The sequence below is a fragment of the Bos indicus x Bos taurus genome, chromosome 7 (assembly GCF_003369695.1).
Source record: "Bos indicus x Bos taurus breed Angus x Brahman F1 hybrid chromosome 7, Bos_hybrid_MaternalHap_v2.0, whole genome shotgun sequence".
In the NCBI taxonomy this organism is placed as follows: Eukaryota; Metazoa; Chordata; class Mammalia; order Artiodactyla; family Bovidae; genus Bos; species Bos indicus x Bos taurus.
Window position 1 is genome coordinate 76,232,674 of NC_040082.1, and position 21,844 is coordinate 76,254,517.

Here is a 21,844-nt window from a genome sequence, read left to right on the forward strand (position 1 = left end):
GCTGAGTTCCTTGTGCTATATAGCAGCTTCCCACTAACTATCTGTTTTACACATTGCTAGTGTATGTCAGAGAAGGCAATGGCAACCCACTCCAGTACTCTTGCCTGGAAAATCCCATGGACGGAAGAGCCTGGTAGGCTGCAGTCCATGGGGTCGCAAAGAGTCAGACACGACTGAGCGACTTCACTTTCATTTTTCACTTTCATGCGTTGGAGAAGGAAATGGCAACCCACTCCAGTGTTCTTGCCTGGAGAATCCCAGGGACGGGGGAGCCTGGTGGGCTGCCATCTCTGGGGTCGCACAGAGTCGGACACGACTGAAGCAACTTAGCAGCAGCAGTGGTGTATGTAGTCAATGCTACTCTCTCATTTCATCCCCTGCCCTTCCCCTGCTGTGTCCACAAGTCCATTTTCTATGTCTACATCTCTATTCCTGTCCTGCAAATTGGTTCATCAGTACTGTTTTCCTAGATTCCATATATATGCATTAATATATGATATTTGGGCTTCCCAGGTGGCGCTAGTGGTAAAGAACCTGTCTGCCAGTGCAGGAGATGTAAGAGACGTGGGTTTGATCCCTGAGTTGGGAAGATTCCCTGGAGGAGGCCATGGCAAACCTCTTCAGTACTCTTGCTCGGAGAATCCCGTGGATTGAAAAGCCTGGTGGGCTACAGTTCATAGGGTCACAAAGTCAGACATGACTAAGCAACTTAGCACAACACATATGCTATTTACTTTTCTCTTTCTGACTTACTTTACTCTGTATAATAGGCTCTAGGTTCATCGACCTTGGAGTGATTTTTAAAAATTAATTTTTATTGGAGTATAGTTGATTTACAATGTTGTGTTAGTTTCTATTGTAGAGCAAAGTGAATCAGTTATACATGTATCCACTCTTTTTCGGATTCGTTTCCCATTTAGTCATTACGGACTGAGTAGAATTCCCTGTGCTATACAGTAGGTACTTACTAGATATGTGTTTTATGTGTAGTCGTGTATATACATCAATTACAATTTCCCAATTTATCCCTTCCCCTCTCCTCTTCTCCCTTGGTAACCATCGGTTGGTTTTCTACACCTATAACTCTGTTTAATAAGTAAGTTCATTTGTATCATTTTTTTTTAGATTCTACATATAAGTGGTATCGCAGGTATTTGTCTTTCTCTTTCTGACTTACTTCACTCAGTATGACAATCTCTGGGTCCACCCATGTCTCTATTTAACATTATTTCGGTTCTTTTTATGGCTGAGTAATATTCCATTATATATATATACCACATCTTTATCCATCCATCGATGGATAAAAAGCATTATTATTATTATTTATTATCCTTTTTTTTTTTTTTTTTTAGAGTCCATTGGCAGTATAGTCGAAGCTCTAAATAAAATAAATTCAGGTGGAGAAGTTTCAGCAAATCCTACCAGCCGTGCAACATCAGCAACCACATCTGAATTTGTAAGTGGAGGAGAAAACCTAAAACTCTGCCTTCTCTAAAGATTTCTTCTTTTCTTTCCTTTTTTTCTTTCTCTATTCTTTCATGCAAAAAGTGGTTTTCCAAGCTATTAATTTATTGTTAAATAGGAAAGATAAGTGACCATAAAACTTTATAAAACATGTACTAAATATGTATAAAATTTGAATGGAATTAAGGTTAAAATATTAAATGTAACTTTTACTTACTCTTCTTTAGTGTGTCTTTTGTATTTTGGAGCATTTTGATAATCATACTTTCATCACTTTCTAACTTTTTAGAAAAGGATATTTAGTTTAGTGCTTCTTTTGAGTCGTGTCTTTTAAGAGAAAGCATTGACAGATTGTATTTTGGAAACATGTCAACATGGCTGCAAGTAAACAGTCTCCACTGTGTCAGGAAGTCTAATAGAAGTCTGGTTATAGCTCTTGTGAAGTTTACTGATTAACTATCTCTGGTGCGTCTCCTTTTTTTTTTTTTTAATTGTGCATAAATAAGAAATAAATCATTTGACAGATTCAGTTGTGGTATTTTGTGACTCAGGGCAGATATAGTGATAAAATAAACAATCTAATTTTAACTCTGAGAATATGATCAGTTTATAAATGTGATTTTACTCTGTTGGGCCACTTTTTGGTTAAAGGCCAGATAGTAAATATTTTAGGCTAGATGGACCATATACTGTTTCTGACACATAATCTTATTTTTCTTTTGTTAGACCACTCTTAAAAGTTGTAAAAAATCATTCTTAAGTCTTGCCTGTTGTTTGTTGACTCCTGCTTAGAATGAAAGTGATCAAAAATTGGACATCATTCTTTTATAACCTAATATGCTTCATAAATTAGCTAGGCAGGTCATCACTAAGTAGAAAAATACAATATCTAGTTAGATAAAGAACAGTCCTGGGTAACAACTTAAGGTAAAAATCTAATTTTAACTCAAACCATTATGAGGGAGTCTAGTTTATAATAAGCACTAAGCAGTGTTTTGCTCATCTGTTTATACTGACTTTTATATAATAGAGTTTATAGAGCCGTTCACTATTCCTATTTATAATAAATTTATTTTTTTATAATTTTGAGTAGCTAACAATCACTGAATTAATAGGGTTTTCCATCGTCAGAGACAGGAAGGTTGAAAATGAGATATCCTATCTGTTAGTAAGAAGCAGGCAATAAGAAAGTACTTATTTGTAAATGAAGTCTTTTCCCACATGTTTTTAATTGTTTTTATTAAAAAATCAAATGTAATTAAACATATTCCATCAAATTCACTAAAATACCATTCTATTTACAAAACTAAATATGTAACAGTTAATAGTTTTGAAAAGTTAAAAGATTTGATAAGAATATCAGTGAAAAAATAATTTTCTACAATTGGTCCACAGGCTAGAGCTATTGGTCATAAATTTCCTCCATTATATTCTTCCTATGCGGAGCTGGACACTATTATGTATGCCCTTGGAGTGGGAGCATCAATCAAGGAGCCAAAAGATATGAAATTTATTTATGAAGGGAGTTCTGATTTCTCCTGTTTGCCAACCTTTGGAGTTATTCTTGCTCAGAAATCTATAATGAATGGAGGATTAGCAGAGATTCCTGGGCTTTCAATCAATTTAGCAAAGGTATGCATAATAAGAAATCTTTATTTTGTTTTTCTGTTTCTTTAAATATGATTGATAAATGTCACATTAGTGTGTGTGTGTGTGTGTGGTGCATTAATGCAATAGTATGTAGTGGTTGATTCAAGAATAAAGATTTAACCTGTCTTTTGATTTTTCTTTTTAAGAACAGAAGGGTAGGCAGTTGAAAAGGCAAGCAAAAAGAAGAAAACAACAATTATGTACAGTCCTGCAACCTTGGCATAATGTTATTAATTCTCTCTCTGTCATTAGTTGCTATTTGACCAAGAGTAAATAGCTTCTCTAAGCTTCAGTTTCCTTATGTGTAAGTTCTGTATGGTAATCATTACCTGATCATAGTGATGAAGGAGCAAGAGGAAAGAGTGTATGAAACAGAGAGAATAGGTGAAAAAGGCCCAAGGCAGGTGCATACTTAGCTTATTTTTGGAACAGCAAGGAGGTCAGTACAGCTGTAAATGAGCAAGGGAGTAGTGATAGGAGAAGAGGGCCTTGTAGTCACTTGAGAATTTCAGCTCATACTCTGATTAATATGAGAGGCCATTTGTAGTGCTTTGAACAGAGGAGTGATATGATCCGGCTATGTTCACTCACAGGCTCATTTTTGCTCCTCTGTAGAGAATAGATTATATGGGGGCCAAGCATGGAAGCAGAGAAACCAGTTTGAAGTCTATTATAGTAATTCTAGCATAAGGCTTGATGTGCATGGAAAGAAAGAGGAGTCAAGGATGAAGGTTTTTGGTCTGGTTAACTGGGATGATATATATGCATATATATCTATCTATGCTGCTGCTGCTGCTAAGTCGCTTCCGTCGTGTTTGACTCTTAGCGACCCCATGGACTGCAGCCCACCAGGCTCCTCTGTTCATGGGATTTTCCAGGCAAGAGTACTGGAGTGGGTTGCCATTGCCTTCTCCTATCTATGTATGATTTATAATTAATTATATTCAATATATTTAATATGTATGGTAGTTACATATGACATACTACTATGTATAATAAAATAGATGTGTACAGTTTAAGGTGGGGATGATCAGGAGTTGGTTTTAGTGGAGATACAAAGTGGGCAGTTGAATATATGAGTTTAGAGGTTGGGGGATGGCCCTCCTGGGATTCTTAGTGTTTAAATAAGATTTAAAGACATGAAACTAGGTGAAATCACTAGTGTATGAATATAGGTAGCAAAAATCCTGAGTTTGGAGATCCTGTGGTGAATTGAGGTTGACAAGATGAGGAGGAGTTAACAAGAGAGACTGGGAAGGAATGAGATGGAAGGAATGAATGAAAAGGAAGGAATGGGAGGAATGAGACTGGGAAGGAAAGAGAGACTGGGAAGATAGAGACTGAGTGAGGTATACCACAGGAGAATGTGGTATTTGAGAAGCAGAGTGAATAAGGTATTTCAAGAAGAAAGGAGCAAACAATTGTGAGGTTTTTGAGGTAGGATATATTTTATTTCTTGAAATAAGGTTCAGGTCATAAACCCAGTTGATAACTGTTGAATAGTAGTTAAACTGATTTCTGTGATTTTGATTGATTGGAGAACCCGTTTACTAGAGAATCATTAGTATACTGCTTCTCTGAGTCCATGAGAATCTACACTTATTTTATTATTTGATGGAGTTGGGAGGGAGGCGAGAAATAGATGCCAACCAGTTTGGTGTTTCAGTCACTCTCCCATGGCATTTTTTGCATACAGTTCTCCTGTTTGGATAAAGTCCTTGTAAACAATTAAAGCCGATATTTCACAATTCTTCCTTGGAATTGAAAGGAATTGGACATCATGAATGGTATTCAAAATCTGTGACTGGAAATGATAGCCATCTTGGGATTTGAATCCCAGTCTTCCCAACCTTGTTTCCAGATGTGATTTTGAGGCTATCCTTCATTTGTCCTCTCATCACTATCCTCCTCCCCATTCTGTTTCCTTTCTGGGTTCTGAGGAAGACTGGGAATTAAACTGTCCCATAGCAGTGGAGTGTGGTCATTTGGATATGTGGTCAGGTTTTTTTTTTTTTTTTTTTTTTGTTCACTTGTTTTCCTGTATTATATTTTTATATTCTTGTTTTGATAAATTGAGGTTAATGTGGCTGTGAAATTACACAGGGTCTTTAGTATTTACTCTTTGTAGGTAATTTGTAAGACATAACACTAAGGGAATGTTGACATTGATAGTGCTTTTACTGTAACCATGGCTTTAATATTTATCTTTGTGTTTTGGCTGAGTCATTTGTATTTGCCAGGTATCACCTGAAATTACTAGTACTGAGCAGTTTGTTTATTTTTATTCAGTAGATATGTAGTGGATACCCAGTATGTTCCAAGCACGATGATGAGCCCTGGGAATATATTGAGTTTAGTGTCTCCATGGCAAATAATCCACGATTATCACTCAGCAAGGATTAAGAATGTCAAGAAAGAAGACAGTATGTCTTCTCTGTTCCAGAGAGCTGATAGTCTTTAAATTGGGGGACTGATGATTTCTGAATAATATAGTTAAGGAATAAGAGCCAAACTGAGATAGATAGTTTGGGGGAAGTAGTCATGTGAACAAGTGGGCAGTGAAATGCCATTTAGGATTAGCAGTATTCACAGAAGAGCCTATGGAGAAAGGAAGTCTACTGACAAAATTTTGCTTACCTTAATGTAGATTCTTCATGGGGAGCAGTACTTGGAGTTATATAAACCAATTCCCAGAGCAGGTGAGTTCTTCATCATACCATAATTTTATGTTCTGACTAACCTTCCAAACTGTGTCAATGTGTTAAACTGGCAGAGAAGTGACTAAATAAATTCTATTGTAAGTTATTTGTGTGCATGTCAACCATTAGTGTATATTGATGTTTTTTGTTTCGTCACCAAAATCATGTCTAATTCTTTGCAACCACAAGGACTTTAGCCCGCCAGGCTCCTGTGTCCATGAAATTTCCCAGGCAAGAATACTGGAGTGTGTTGCCATTTCCTTCTCCAGGGGCCCTTCCTGACCCAGGGATTGAACCTGCATCTCCTGCATTAGCAGGTGGATTCTCTCCTGCTGAGCCACCAGGAATCCCCACATTGATATTAACTAGTACTTATTTTGGTTACTTAAATATCATCCTATTCAAATAGTTTTATTTAATAAATTACTTCAAAAAACTACTTAAAATCTGATCAACAACTGAAAGGAGCATTTTCTTTTTATATCTTAAACTTAGTGATTGTGTATAATCAGTCATGGATGTGTATAATCAGTCCCATGGATTCTTCATTCTTTTCTCAGGTATTTGTGTTGGTACTGATTTTCGTAAAGCAAAGAATGTTAAAAGATACAGGATGTTTTGTAATTAACTTTTTCATATTTTCTTTTAGAGTAAGTAAAATCAAGTCTGTCTTAATAATCAGTTTATTTTTCTCAGTTATATCTTACTTGTTCAGTAGAGCTTCTCATTTTTTCACTTTAATTTGATGTATTTGTTTTGTGTTGCTGCTCTGATGTCAGAATATTTATATGCTGACCGCATAAGGTGGTGAAACACAAAAAAAGTCTATCATTTCATATTATATAACGTAGAGGTTAGCAAGTAACTAGAATTGTACTTTAATTTTTTTCTAAATCTTTTTACTTTATTTTGGAGAAGGAAATGGCAACCTGCTCCAGTATTCTTGCCTGTAGAATCCCATGGACAGAGGAGCCTGGTGGACTATAGTCCACGGGGTTGCACAGAGTCGAACGTGACTTAGCTACTAAACAACTTTATTTTATTAAAAATTATAAGATTCTAATGGCTTAAGGCTGAATAGTTCTATTTCATTGTTAGTGTTACTTGTTTCTGGTTGTTCTTGTAGTTTTCCCTGTTTTTTTTTCCTTTTAATTTTCTTCCTTTGTGATTTTGTACTTTTCTTTTGCTTGTGTTCCTTTCTCTTTTGTTTTTGGGTATCTGTTGTAGGTTTTTGATTTGCAGTTACCATGGAATTCATATATGTTGATCTATAACTATATTTGTTTTAAACTAGTCCTTTTTCAGACACATTCTAAAAGAGCTACATTTTTTACTCCCTTCCACCACACTTTGTGTTTTTGATGTAATAGTTTACATCTTCATGTTTATCTCTACTTATTGTTGTAGTCATACTTGATTTTACAGGTTTTTGTTTCTTAATCTTTGTACTAGCTTATTTAAGTATTTGAGCTTCTGTCTTTCCTTTATATTTCCTATATATTTTCTAAATATTTCCTATATATTTGCTAAATATTTCCTAAATATTCCTATATTTCCTTTGTATTTCCTATATATTTGCCTTTACTAGTGGGATTTTTCCTTTTCTATACTTAATTCTCGTTATATCCTTTCCTTTTCTATTTAGAGAAGACCCTTCAACATTTATTTTAGGGTGGTTTAGTATTGATGAACTCTTAATTTTTGCTTATCCAGAAAGTTTTTTATATCTCCTTCAATTCTGAAGGATAATCTTGCTGAGAAGAGTAGCCTAGGTTGTAGGTTTCCCTTTTGGCACTGTAAATATATCATGCCACTCCTTTCTGGCCTGCAAAGTTTCTGCAGAAAAATCAGCTGATGGCCTTATGAGGATTCTTTTGTATATGACCCTCTCTTTTTCTTTTTGCTACCTTTGGAATTCTCTCTTTAGCTTTTTCCATTTTAATTATGGTATGTCTTGGTGTGGGTCTGTTTGGATTTATCTTCTTTAGGATCTTCTGTGCTTCCTGTACCTGGACGTCTGTTTCCTTCTTCAGGCTTGGGAAGTTTTCAGCCAAATTTCATCAAATAAATTTTTACTCTGTTCTTCTTCTGGGACCCCTCTAATGGAATGTTGGTGTGCATGATATTACCCAAAGATCCCTTAAAATGTTCTCTGCTTTTTACTTTTCACTGTTCTGATTGAGTGAGTTCCAATATTCTATCTTCTAGATCACGTACGTGTTTTTCTGTATCACCTCAGTTTAGTTCCCTTCAGTCGCTCAGTTGTGTCCAACTCTTTGCGACCCGAGGGACTGCAGCACGCCAGGCCTCCCTGTCCATCACCAACTCCCAGAGCTTGCCCAGACTCATGTCCATCAAGTCTGTGATGTCATCCAACCATCTCATCCTCTGTCGTCCCCTTCTCCTCCTGCCTTCAATCTTTCCCAGCATCAGGGTCTCTTCCAATGAATCAGTTCTTTGCATGAGGTGGCCAAAGTATTGGAGTTTCAGCATCAGTCCTTCCAGTGAATATTCAGGACTAATTTCCTTTAAGATGGACTGATTGGATCTCCTTGCAGTCCAAGGGACTTTCAAGAGTCTTCTCCAACACCACAGTTCAAAAGCATCAATTCTTTGGTGCTCAGCTTTCTTTCTAGTCCAACTCTCACATCCATACATGACCACTGGAAGAATCATAGCTTTGACTAGATGGACCTTTTGTTGGCAAAGTGATGTCTCTGCTTTTTAGTATGGTGTCTAGGTTTGTCATAGCTTTTCTTCCAAGGAGTAAGTATCTTTTAATTTCATGGCTGTACTTACCATTTGCAGTGATTTTGGAGACCAAAAAAATAAAATCTGTCTTGTTTCCATTGTTTCCCCATTTATTTGCCATGAAGTGATGGGACCAGATGCCATGATCTTAGTTTTCTACATGTTAAGTTTTAAGCCAACTTTTTCACTCTCCTCTTTCACTTTTATCAAGAGGCTCTTTAGTTCTTCGCTTTCTGCCATAAGGGTGGTGTGCTGTTAATTCCTTTTAGTGCATTTTTCTTTTCAGTTAGTCTATTCTTCAGCTCTGATTGGTTCTTTTTAAAAATTTCTAGTTCCTTGTTAAAACTCCCATTATATTTGTTTATTCTTGTTCCTAATTCAGTTAACATTCTTATTATTCCTGCTTTGAATTTTTTATCTGGTAAATTATTTATTTCTGTTTCGTTTGTTGTTTTTTTCAGGAATTTTCTCTTGCTCTTTCAATTGAAAGAGACTCCTCTGTATTTTCATTTTGCTTATCTATTTCTTTTTCTGTTGAAATTAGGTGAAACAATTACTTATGATTTTTCTTTTGTGGGTATGCCCCTATACAGTCTGCAGGTGCCCAGTGGCTTTGATGGGAGAGCTGGATTTGATGTGAGCACAACTTAGGTCTTTCTTCAGGGTGTGCTGACAGATATCACCTTTGTAGGGGGTGGGGCTGGAGATGGAAAAGTAGAGTCGGATGTTAGGTGGTGCTTCGCCTTAGCTTAGTTGCTGTCCGCCCTCTACCCCCATAGGGGTAGGGGCAGATCTCTAATTGCTGGAGCAGAAGCCCTGAGGGTTGGGTCTGAGCTGGTTCAGTTCCCTTTAAGTGTGTGCTCTTCCCACTTCAAGCACTGACATCCTTGCCCCAGAGAGGTTCAGTAGAGGAGCAGGAGCAGCTGGTATGGGTATTTCAGTGAGGGTTGGGGCAAGGGCTTTGTTGGCCTGGCCACCATCAGAGATCTGGGCCCCCTGTGCAGTCACCAGTAATGGCTGCCCCCTCCCTGTTCAGATGCCACTTAGGGTTTGGATGTCCATAGCATCCTATAGCTGAGCCTTTTCCTTGATCATGGCAGCCTAGACTGTGGAGCTATAATGTTATGTGAGTGGTGCTGGAGTGTTCCCTCGGCTCAGGCTGGGGACCAGAGCAGTTGAAGAAAACTAGTCAGCCACCCAGGTGGTTTCAGTACGCCCTCTCTGCCCTGCCTTGAGAGTAAGTAAGTGTTCACTCACTCCTGGAGTCCAGGCTTCCCATAACCCTCTTGTCTCAGTGGCCTTCCAGTCAGTCATGGGGGCTTGTCTTCCCTTTGTTGGACACCCAATATGTGGCTTAAATTGCTCAGTCCCCCAGGAAGGTCTCTCCCTATACCATCTCCCTTTTCCTTTGAGTCCTCTCCCACAGGTCCTTACCTGATTGCTTTTCCTCACTTCCTGCCTGATTACCTGTGGGTCTTTCTTATAGTCTTGGTTGAATAGGAGTTTTTCTGTTAGTCTCCACTTAATTTTCAGTGGAGGTGTATTTTTGATGAGTTTGTGTGGCAGGTGAATTCTGTGTCCTCCTACTCTACCATCTCAATTCGAGTCTTCAGTTTGGTATTACACCCTGTTTTTACACAGTTCCTTTTATCTGAGGCAGTGTGCAGTGTGTGGTTATGTGAGGAAGTTTGGCTTTTATTTTAAAGACAATAGATAACCACTGAAGGACTGTAAGGAGAGATATGATCAAATGTGAATTTTGGAAAGCATCAACTCTGGCTCCTGTTTGTAATGCTTGGATTGACAAGGGAATGAAATAGAGGGAAGGAGATTTTGTAAGAGACTTTTGTAATAATCTAGGTTGGAGAATGTGGTTGATTGAAAAGGATTGTAGGCATCAGTAGGGATATAAGTGGAGAAACTGTAGGGATGTGAAAGGAGTAGGCTTGGTATTTGTTTAAACATGGAGTTGATTATCTTGGGATATCATCTGTAGTTTGACAGCTATTTATCAGTTGCTTCCTAACATCTAGGCTTTCTGTTAGGGTTACGAATAAATGGAAAATGAAACAAATCTGGACTGTGCCCTTTTGGAGCATATAACCTAGTTGTTGTGGAAGGCAGGCTATAATAAAAAAAAGTACACAAATAAATGTATAATTACAACTATATGTAATAAACAGTACAGATGAAACATACTTGATACCATTAGAACTTAACATAGAAGGATGTGGCATAATCAGATTAACTCTGGGAAAAAACAGCATCAGGCATAATATGGAGCATGTGTTAAAGTTGGTCAGAGTGAATGTGCAGGTAACTAGTTAGAGGGCTGTTGTGGTAGTTGAAATAAAATGATGGCAGCTTAGGTAGAGGTGGTGGTGGAAAGATAGACGTGGAAGAATCAGAAGCAACTTAGGAGATGAAAGCAACAGCAACCTACTTAACCTCAGCATTATTTTATTTTTTTAATCATCTTTCACACCCAGGCAGGTACCAAGATCTTTGATTTTCTCCCTTCAGTGCGTTTAGGATCCTATTTCTGTCTACCTCATTTCGATCACCATTATCTCTCACTTTCCAAGTGTTCTCTCTGCCTCCATTCTTGCTCCCCTCCGATCTGTTCATCTCACTGTAGCCAGAATATTATTTCTGAAATGCAAGTGTTTTTGTCACTTCCCTATTAAAAAGCCCAAATGGCTATTCGTAGACTTCAGGATGAAGTAAAAAACTTTTTGTATCTTCTGACTTCTCTCCATGTCTGCCTACTCAAGTCTTGTCACATTTAGACACTAATTTATGAGACAGGCCTCATGCTGAAGTTTCTGCCATGGCAGTTGGGTGGATAGTACCATTCATTCATGTAGGGAACAAAAGAGAAACAGATTGGAAAAAAAGATTATGGGTTCACTCTCAAACAGGGATAATCCATCAAGAAATCACCAATTAAATAATGAAAAGAAGAGTCCATGAAAGAACAAAGTGGTTAGAAGGAAACATTGTCTCATTGAAGCCAATAAAGGTTCAGTAAGGAACAGAGTAATGGTGTTGATTGTTTGCTTAACAAATGTTCATTAAATGATTGAAAATTGTTACTTTTTTCCACCTAATTTATCAGAATTACTAATATTTCAAATTTGCTAACTCAGGCATTATGATTGCTTTTAATGTTTATGACTCAGCATCATATTGAAAATTGTTCTAAACCATGCATTTATTTAGTTTGCTGATATTCCAGTTGAAGTTATGTTAAATTCTCTCATGTTTTCATATAATATATTACTTACGGCTTTTAAAACAGTATCATTTATTTATTATACATTTATTATTTTTACTTTCCATTTTAGGAAAATTAAGATGTGAAGCAATTGTTGCTGATATCCTGGATAAAGGATCCGGTTTAGTAATTCTTGTGGATGGTAACTAATTTCCAGTTCTTATAATAATATTGTTAAATTGATAGCCTTTGTGTGCAGTATACTTTACCGTAGAAGTTGATAAATAAGTTTCTATTTATCTTCCGATTTGTGAGAAAGCAAGATTAGCATTCTAAAAATTTACAAACTCTTTTAGAAAATAAGGGGAGAGTGGGGCATTTCAGGGGATTTGTGACAACATAACCAAAGTAGAGATGAGAAATGTGGCTGGTCTAGTGAACACAGTGGGGAATTATGCTTCCTGGAGTATGTTTTAGCAGGAATGAATACAAAGACAGCCCTCAATTGATAATTAGGCTGTGTTGTAAATATTCTTTTGTATGTTAGCTCTTTGGAACTGGGAACCTATTTGACTCCTGAATCATTCTTATAAGTGGTAGTTAGGTTTTTAACCTTGCACATTCAGACGTATTGAACTCATAATGTGGTTCAAACACCATAGCTACATTTTATTTGCGGTGGAAAAAAAGGTTATAGTAGTTTAATAAATATTGAAATACTAATAATTAAACATAAGCCAAAGACACCTTGCTTAAAATTTATCATTTAAAGTTTAAGAACAAAACCAAGAAAGATTATCAAAAAATTTGGAAATATCAGTGGAAAGTTTAATAGTAATCTGGTATTTGGAATATAGGTTTTATCATTTTGTTCTAATACATACCTAAGAGGTTATACTGAATATGTTGTTTTGAAACTTGCCTTGTTTTACTTAATAATATATTTAGAACATTTTTAATGCTTGTAAATATTTTCCTATTACATGTTTTTGTTAAAATTTCACCATAGACACATAGAACATGAATCTTTTCTCTCTTCTTCCTTCTCCCTCTTCTTTTTTAGATATTTGTATTTTCTTGTCATTTCAAATGTTGGCTAACATTTGGCTACAGTTCTCCCAGTTTTCTTTTAATCTTCCCACCATTCTATCAAATGTAACGTACCACTGTGAAGTTTTGTGGTAATCTTAGCTTTAGTTTTTACTCTTGTTTCTTGATCTACTCCATTTATTTACCTATAGCTTGACAATGGATAATAATGTATTAGAATTTGTAGATAAAATATAGATGAAATTAGATATCCAATTTTCTATGTAATAAAGATGAATGTTTTATTTTAAATATAAATAACCATGGCTTTTCTTATTTTTGTCCTAATTATATTTTTCTTTATGTTATTCAAAAGCATATTCCTAATTTTACAGAGCTGGAGATTTAGATGCTGTTCAAACTCTCACAAGGATAGTAGTCAGTAGTAAAAGGAACAGCTATCTATCATTTATTACTTGCTTACTTATTCACTAACGTGCTCACTCATGTCATTTGTTCATTGATTCATTAATTAATGCATATTTATTAGGTGCTTTTTCTGTCCCAGGTACTATTCTAATTGCTGGGAGTATGATATGAGCAAAAGAGTCATGATCCTGCTTTCCAGAAGTTTATACCTTCATTCTTGCTATTTCCTCTTTTATATTTTAGGCTCTATTGAGGGCTTCTGCAGAATGTTTGAAAATTTTAGAGAGTGGTTATCTGCATTTTATTTTTAATCTTACTGAATTTTAGTGGATTTACAATGTTGTGTTAATTTCTCTTGTACAGCAAAGTGATTCAGTTATACATAGATACATTCTTTTTCATATTCTTTTTCATTATGGTTTATCACAGGATATTGAATATGGTTCCCTGTGCTATACAGTATGACCTTGTTTATCCATCCTGTATATAGGATGCATCTGCTAATCCCAAACTCTTAAGCCATTGCTTCACCACCTCCTCTCTCCCTAGGGAGAGAACAAGTCTGTTCTCTGTATCTCTGAATCTGTTTCTGTTTTGTAGATACATACATTTGTTTTGTATTTCACATTCCACATATAAGTGATATCATATGACATTTGTCTGTCTCTCTCTGACTTAACTTTGCTTGGTATGATAATCTCTAGGTGCATCTGTGTTGCTCACATGGCATTATTTCATTCTTTGTTATGGCTATGTAGCATTCCATTTTGTGTGTACACACACATTTTGTGTGTACGTGTGTGTATCTCACGTCTTCTTTATCCATTTATCTGTTGGTGGATATTTAGATTGTTTCCATGTCTTGGTTATTGTAAATAGTGCTGCTATGAACATAGGGGTGCATGTATATTTTTGAATTACAGTTTTTTCTGGATATATGCCCAGGAGTGGGATTGCTGGATTATATGGCAATTCTATTTTTAGTTTTTTGAGGAACCTCTATACTGTTTTCCATAGTGGCTGTATCAATTTACATTCCCACCAACAGTGTAGGAGGGTTCCCCTTTCTCCGCTCCCAGTCTAGCATTTGTTATCTGTAGACTTTTTAGTGATGGCCATTTTGACCACTGTGAGGTACTACCTCATAGTTTTGATTTTCATTTCTCTAATACTTAGTAATAGTAAAAAATCTTTTCAGGTGTGTTAGTCTGCTTTTTATAGTGGAATTGTCTGAAAAGTTCAAGAAGGAGAGAACTGAAATATGAAGGGCAGTTGGGAAGTTTTACAAGAAGGTAGAGGAACTGCTATTCCATAGATAAGAAAGGATTTGTCAAGATCTTCCTTTCTCTGCCTTCCAGAGACTGGTAGTGTGTATGATTAAAATGAGTGCTCTGTAACCCAAACTTGGGTGTCTTTAAATTGCAAAACCTTTTAGTAATTGAATTTTGTTTCTGAAACATTTACAGGTATTGCTGATCATGTATTGGTTAACTGGTTATATCTTTTGACAATAATTTCTTTTCTTTCTTCTTTCATTTACTTTTCAGTCTACACTTACTCTGGGGAGGAACTTATATGTTATAATCAGTTCTCCATCTTTGTTGTTGGTTCTGGAGGCTCTGGTGGAAAACGGACATCAGACAAGGCCAAGGTAGGCTACGACTTCATAAATGACATATGTGTGTCATTAAGGATGCTTATCTGTATTTTGAACTTACTATATGTATAATTTTATAGAGTAGGGCTTTAGTAATCTAAACTTCCTTGAATCAGAATATGTTCTTGGATTTGAAGTGCTGTTTATATTTGTATATTTTAATATATAACACGTTATATGTGTTACAGGCTGAGGTAAGTGTAATGTACAAGAGATAATTACTGGAATACCTTTACTTATACAAACTTTGTCTGCACCCAGAACTCTTTAGAAAAACCTAACATGTACAAGAGATCCTGGTGTAAATGAAAATCTTCACTCATTAAATGTCTAGAATATTTCTTATGTATAAAACAATTCAAATTACTGTTGAGTTCTCAAAATCTGCCCCAAACAATATTTTTCCTAAAAATATTTTGTAATTTGGATTTTACTCCAGTTTAACCTGGCCTTCACCTCTGCCCTCAGCTCTCAGAATAGGGCCACGCTATCTTCCTAGGCAGAGCAGGCCACTCATTTTTCTTATTCCCCACTCCTACCTTCCCTATCTTGTGAAGCAGAAGCTCTATTACAGGTAAAAGTGGCTGCAAGTTATGGGGTTCTCTTCCTCCACCCAGCCCCCATTTGTACTGTGGAGAGTTTTGTTCTACGATGGCATGCTAAGAATACTAGGGCTCTGATAACTCGTGCCCCATCCTGCTCATAGGATGAGGGTTCCCTGCTGCTAGAGGCAAGCTGAGAAGACCAGAAGCTCCTACTCCTGCTCAGTCCCCTTCTTATAAAGTGAGGATGTCACTTGGAGAGAAGTGGGCCACTGTCCTTGCCCTCTTCTCTGTTGCAGTGGCGCAGAGGTTTTGCCTGGAGGCCGAGGCAGGCTCTAATAATAGCTCCGAAGCTCTTCCCAAGGAAACTGACTCATTTTGGAACCAAATAATTGGAACCAAAAGTAAGGATGGTTTCAAAAACAAAGTTACTTTAGTGATAATCAAGAGGAGTCTGGTAGCTCCATGGAAGCAGTAAGTAAACTAGTCCAACTAGAAGTTTGCTAGAGAACTGTGCAAGGAGACAGCTAAGAAGAGTTGTCATGGGATCATTTTTGTTGTTGTTCAGTTGTTAAGTCATGTCTGACTCTTGGCAGTTCCACGGACTGCAGGATGCCAGGCTCCTCTGTCCTCCACTGTCTCCTGGAGCTCAAATTCATGTCCACTGAGTTGGTCAAACCTCAAAGACTGACCTCAAAGACCTCCCCTGGAAAGAAGTATTCTTTTGCATTGGGAAGAGTCCCTGTTTGTTGCCTAGAGAATGGACCTGGTTATATAATTCCTTTCATTATAGAGAGTCATTTCAGGGAAATCATAATGTAGATGAAGCTCACAGTTACAGAATTTTAAAGGTCATTATGTGCTGAATATATTTAAAAAAGATTCTTTTTATCCAGCTTACAGATTTCATTACAGTCAGCCCTCCATATCCATGGGTTCCACATCCGCAGGTTTTGCATCTGCAGATTAAACCAACCGTGGATCAAAAATAGCCAGAAAAGGTGACGCCCCTCCCCGCTCCCGCCGCCCGCCCAGGCCGCACCCACTGGAGGGCGGTGCGCCCGGGCCTAATCCTCGGGCGGCCGGCGCAGCGGCTTTAAGCGGGGGCGGGACTGCGCGCCGTGCAGCCGCGACGGAGACTGGGACTCGGCCGGGGGCCTCTGCGGGCGGCCGGCCGCCGAGGTCGGGGCCAGAAAAAAAAAAACAAAAAACAAAAATAGCCAGAAAAAAAATTTCTAGAAAGTTCTCAGACTATTTACACAGTATTTACATTGTAGTATGTATTACAAGTAATCTTGAGATGATTTAAAGTGTATGGGAGGATGTGCATAGGTTATATGCAAATACTGCCCCATTTTGTATAAGAGACTTGAACATCTGCAAATTTTGGTGTCCTGGAAACCGAGAAACAACTGTCCATTGCAACATGCTTGTTTGTCAAATACCAATTTCGGTAAAGAGACTAGCAATTATTTTGTTAACTATTTAACGTGTCGTGTTTTTTTTTTTTTTATTTTTATTTTTTTATTTCAGGCAGCTGTAGCCATACCCAATAGACCTCCTGATGCTGTACTTACAGATACCACCTCACTTAATCAGGTAACAAGGTGTTTTTGAAAAGTGGTAAAGCCATCTGGCTCCTGGCACTTTAACGTGTAACTCTTGATACCCTGTAAATCCTATGAATTCAAAAGTAGTCCTAAGAATTCAAAAGAATTCTACATAATAGAAATAACAGCATATTTCTGTAGTTGAAATTTGTTCTGTGTGAATTTTTACTTAACGGTTGTTTTTCTCCACTAGATATCAGAAGAAAATATTTGTGGTTTTTACAAGTCAGTTGAGAAGGCATCATGTTTTGTTGGCGTGGATTGCTTGCCTTAAAAAGATTGCCTAGCTTTTCGTTAAAACTTTAGAGAACAGGATAAAATAAAGGGCAGATTTTAGTTATCCTGTCTTCTGTTGGAAAAGAAAGCTGAGCTGCACTGCGTAGAGACAGATTAGTTTCTGCCAACTTTAGTGGACAGGTACAATAAGGCATCTTAGAAGGAGCAGGTGATTTAATCTGTTCTGTTTGGCATGAATAGTATGTTTTCTGATGAAGGAGATAAAATACCCTGTCAGTTAACAGATTCTGTAAGCATGCAAAGATTTATTTAATAAACAAAAGGTGACCTTGAAGATGAAAAAGCAACTTTATTTTTGAGAGTTATGAAGGTTCTTCTTTAAGATGGCTAGGATACTAATCATGCAGATATAGAACAGAATACATAAAGCTCTGAAGTAATGCAGTGAATAAACAGGTAGTGACAGCAGATTATTTATAAAATTCACTTATTTTTTGATACTAATTTTGACATATTGATATGAGAACTTCTGCAGGATTTATGTTTACTAACAAATAGAAATATAACTTCATGAGCTAGAAAGAATTAAGTAATTGTATTGTATTAAGTAATAATTAGTAATTGTGTTTTTTTCAACACTATATAATTGGGTGATAGAATAATACTTTTTATCACAGATTAGTTTTTGCCTTTAAATGTTCTTCCCATCCCTATTTCTTATCAATTTCTTAAGAAAACACTCATATTTATGTATAATTAAAGCTTCACAGTGAAATGAATTTTATTGTGGCACTGAAGAACAGAAAAGACTTTGTGGTTTCATGGTTCACAAAGTCCAGCAATGCTCCATTATTCTTGGGTTTCTGAAATAATAAAATATATCTGCTGTAGATAAGAAAAGCTGAATAGTTTCCATGGATTGAGTTTCTTTATACAGTAAGCAGAAAGATTTTCTTTTTCTGGTTTTTCAGATGAATAGAACTTTTCATTAGCTTTTAGCCAACTTGAATACTTTGCTGTGTGACAAAGAACAGTTTTTAAGTTAACACATATTTTTTGTATGAATAATGGGCACCCATCATTTCACAGAGGTTCCTGGCCATTTGTATCACATGGTCATTTGAGAATGTGATTAAAAACAATATATAATTTGTTTAAAAACATTTTGCATAAAATTTTACATAAAGTTCAGGGGATTTATGAGCTATTTTAAATTAGATCTGTACTGTAGGAGACACAAATCAAGAAGTGTGATCTGTTGACAAGGAACTGAAAGTACACTTAGAATTAATGTGTATATGTCTTAATAACTAGGGCATCTATTCCAAGCAATGAATGATTGAAGACAAGGCTTTGAATTGTAGAGTAAGTGCTGTAGACATTCAGAGAGGTGTTACTTATTGGAGAATGATACACAAAAGAGTTTAATAGGAAAAATGAGACTTCTGAACTAAACTGGTACATAGATATTCTCTCTTATCAGAGATGTAAAACTTGCAGTATGGCCTGAATGGGGATAAGAACTTAATAATGATAGCAGATAAGAGCTTGATGTATGTACAAGGAGTAAGAATTAGAGAATTTACACTGGAGAGTGGCCAGAGGTGATTATGGATGAACAGACCTTTAAGGAGAAGTGGGAATGGAATGGATTATGCCACTATAGCATAAACTGTTTGCCAGGTATTTAAATTAAATGAGTCATTTTTCAGTCAGTAAGAGAACTGGCAATCATGGTTTTAGCTCTACCAGTGTCACTTCTGGAATATTTTGTTTTTCATTTCTTTAGGAGAATTTCTCGATCTTCAAATTCGTATGATATTACAAGTATGGTTCATGGTTAGTCATAATTAATAAAGAGAAAATTCATCCCCAATAACCTAGAAAGACCAAAGAGTAGGAAGGTAACAGATGTCAGACTTTGTATTTGGGAAGAAAGAAAACAAATATCTTTAGTTTCCCCAGTTACGTATCTTATACTACTTATTCTAACAATTAGAATTTTAGCTATCATCTTTGTCAAATAAAGTTAATCTTTGGAATATTGGTTATGCTATCCATTAAAATGTAATTCTTTATTAAATTACCAAAGGAGAAGGTGTCAGACACTGAATAGATTATTGGTTTTGGCATCAGACAGACTGAGGTTCAAATCCAGCTCTGGATTTGGGGTTTGAAGTTCGTCATTTTTTCTATTTGTATGTAACATGATGATATATATTTGCCTAATGTTTTATTTTTTTAAATCGTTTCTAAAATTTATCATTTAACCCTCTACAACTTATACAGAATCTTGTAAATCACATCTATTTGATAATTGTTGATTTGATTTAATTATTTTAGAAGCCACATAAAGGAAAAGAACACTGATTCATTGAAAAGGTGAATAATTTAGAAAACTATTGTGTGGAGTGATGGGAAAGAGAAAGAGTTTTTTAAAATGATGTAAAGCATATTAAAAAGTAAATATTTTCCTGTGAATTGTAGGAAATGTTATTTTCTGTAGATAAAATTTATTGAAAAAGAATGATCAATAATTAAAAATAACAAAAAACACTAAGAAAATCAGGTATGCTGACATGGCTAGCCTTTATAAAACATTTTAATAGTCTTGGAAAGCTTAACATAGCAATTGATAAGAAAGAGTTCTTGAGGCAGACTCAAAGTTAATACACAGATACATTAAAATACTTACTCTTAGCTTTTTTTGAATTGTCTTTCCTTCAGTACTGAAAAGTACTTTTTTTTCATTTGACCAGTGCACAATTTAAATGCTGACAAGTATAGAGAATTTTTGATCCTGCTGTTATCTTTGTGTGTGTCTGCTCAGTCGCTTCAGTCATCTATGACTCCCTGCTACTCTGTGGACTGTAGCCTTCCAGGCTCCTCAGTCTATGGGATTCTCCAGGCAAGAATACTGAAATGGGTTGCCATGCCCTCCTCCAGGGGAATCCTCCTGACCCAGGGATGGAACCCTCATCTTCTGGGTTGCCAGCGGTTCTTTTCCACTGAGCCAGCTGGGAAGCCCTATTGTTATCTCTTTTTGCTAACCCTGCCTTATCCAAGTACAGAAGTGATGTGAAGATCTGGACTAAGCAGAAATGTAATCTTAATGGCAGGCTACTCGTCTCTTGTTTTTTTTTTTTTGCAGGATGAGCTGATGTCAGGATTTAGTGCACCCAGTCGATTGAAAGTTTATTAGACGTGTTTGATGTTTATGTGTCTAGCATTGGGTTATAGGCTTCAATTTAAAACACCCCACAATTTATGCCACAAGAAAGTTGGCATAAATTTTGCTTGCTTAGAAGAGGCTATAAACATTTACACCTTGTCTTCATTGTGTTTTAATGAGAGTAGATCGATGGATTCCTTTTTGTGAATTTCTCCTTAGGCAGTGGTAACCAGTGTTATTCCCAGATGTAGTTCTTGGTTCCCGTTGCTATTTTTGCACAGTCTTCATCCCTTCCCAACTGATTTCAGTGGCAGGTGTTACAAAAAGCATTTGATTTATGCTTAACCTTTTTTTTTTTGTTAGAAATAGTTATTTTTTAATCAAAGCTAGAGTTAGGTATATTACGATGCATTTCTCGTGCAATAACCAGTCATATTTTCTGTTTTTATTTTAATGTATTCTAAGAAAGCACTGATATGCTAGTTACTTTTATAATTCTCTCTCCACAGGCTGCTTTGTACCGCCTCAGTGGAGATTGGAATCCCTTACACATTGATCCTAACTTTGCTAGCTTAGCAGGTGAGTTGCTAATAATATATACCAATGAAAATACTGAGTTAGACAAGGCTGTGGTCCTAGTGTGATTAGATTGACTAGTTTTCTGTGAGTATGGCTTCAGTGTGTCTGCCCTCTAATGCCCTCTTGCAACACCTACTGTCTTACTTGGGTTTCTCTTAGCTTGGACCTGGGGTATCTCTTCACGGCTGCTCCAGCAAAGTGCAGCCGCTGCTCCTTACCTTGGACGAGGGGTATCTCCTCACCGCCGCCCCTTCTGACCTTGAATGTGGAATAGTTCCTCTAGGCCCTTCTGCGCCTGCTCAGCTACCGCTCATTGGAGGTGGGGTTGCTCCTCCCGGCTGCGGCCCCTGGCCTCGGGTGTGGGGTAGGTCCTCCGGGCCGAGGCCCCTAACCTCGGACACGGGGTAGCTCCACTCGGCTGCTGCCCCTGACCTCCCCTGACCTCGGACGTGGGGTAACTCCTCTTGACTACCTCCCATCGGGCATGGGGTCCTCCCGGGTTTTGCCCCTGACCTCGGATGTGGGGTAAAAAGCCCCTTGATGCAGGTGAAAGAGGAGAGTGAAAGAGTTGGCTTAAAATTCAACATTCAGAAAATGAAGATCATGGCATCTGGTCCCATTACTTCATGGGAAATAGATGGGGAAACAGTGGAAACAGTGTCAGACTTTATTTTTGTGGGCTCCAAAATCACTGCAGATGGTGACTGCAGCCATGAAATTAAAAGACGCTTACTCCTTGGAAGAAAAGTTATGACCAACCTAGATAGCATATTCAAAAGCAGAGACATTACTTTGCCAACAAAGGTTC

The 21,844-nt window shown here is 36.9% G+C and overlaps 1 protein-coding gene across 1 annotated transcript in view; it reads left to right on the top strand.

Annotated features, from left to right (window-relative positions):
- HSD17B4 (hydroxysteroid 17-beta dehydrogenase 4) overlaps window positions 1-21,844 on the top strand; it is a 99,753-nt gene that overhangs the window by 51,901 nt on the left and 26,008 nt on the right. The window contains exons 12-18 of the mRNA XM_027546952.1: window positions 1,353-1,456; window positions 2,860-3,096; window positions 5,762-5,813; window positions 11,912-11,983; window positions 14,787-14,890; window positions 16,972-17,037; window positions 20,967-21,036. Of these exons, the coding sequence (XP_027402753.1) occupies window positions 1,353-1,456; window positions 2,860-3,096; window positions 5,762-5,813; window positions 11,912-11,983; window positions 14,787-14,890; window positions 16,972-17,037; window positions 20,967-21,036 (705 nt within the window). The remainder of the gene's footprint in view (window positions 1-1,352; window positions 1,457-2,859; window positions 3,097-5,761; window positions 5,814-11,911; window positions 11,984-14,786; window positions 14,891-16,971; window positions 17,038-20,966; window positions 21,037-21,844) is intronic.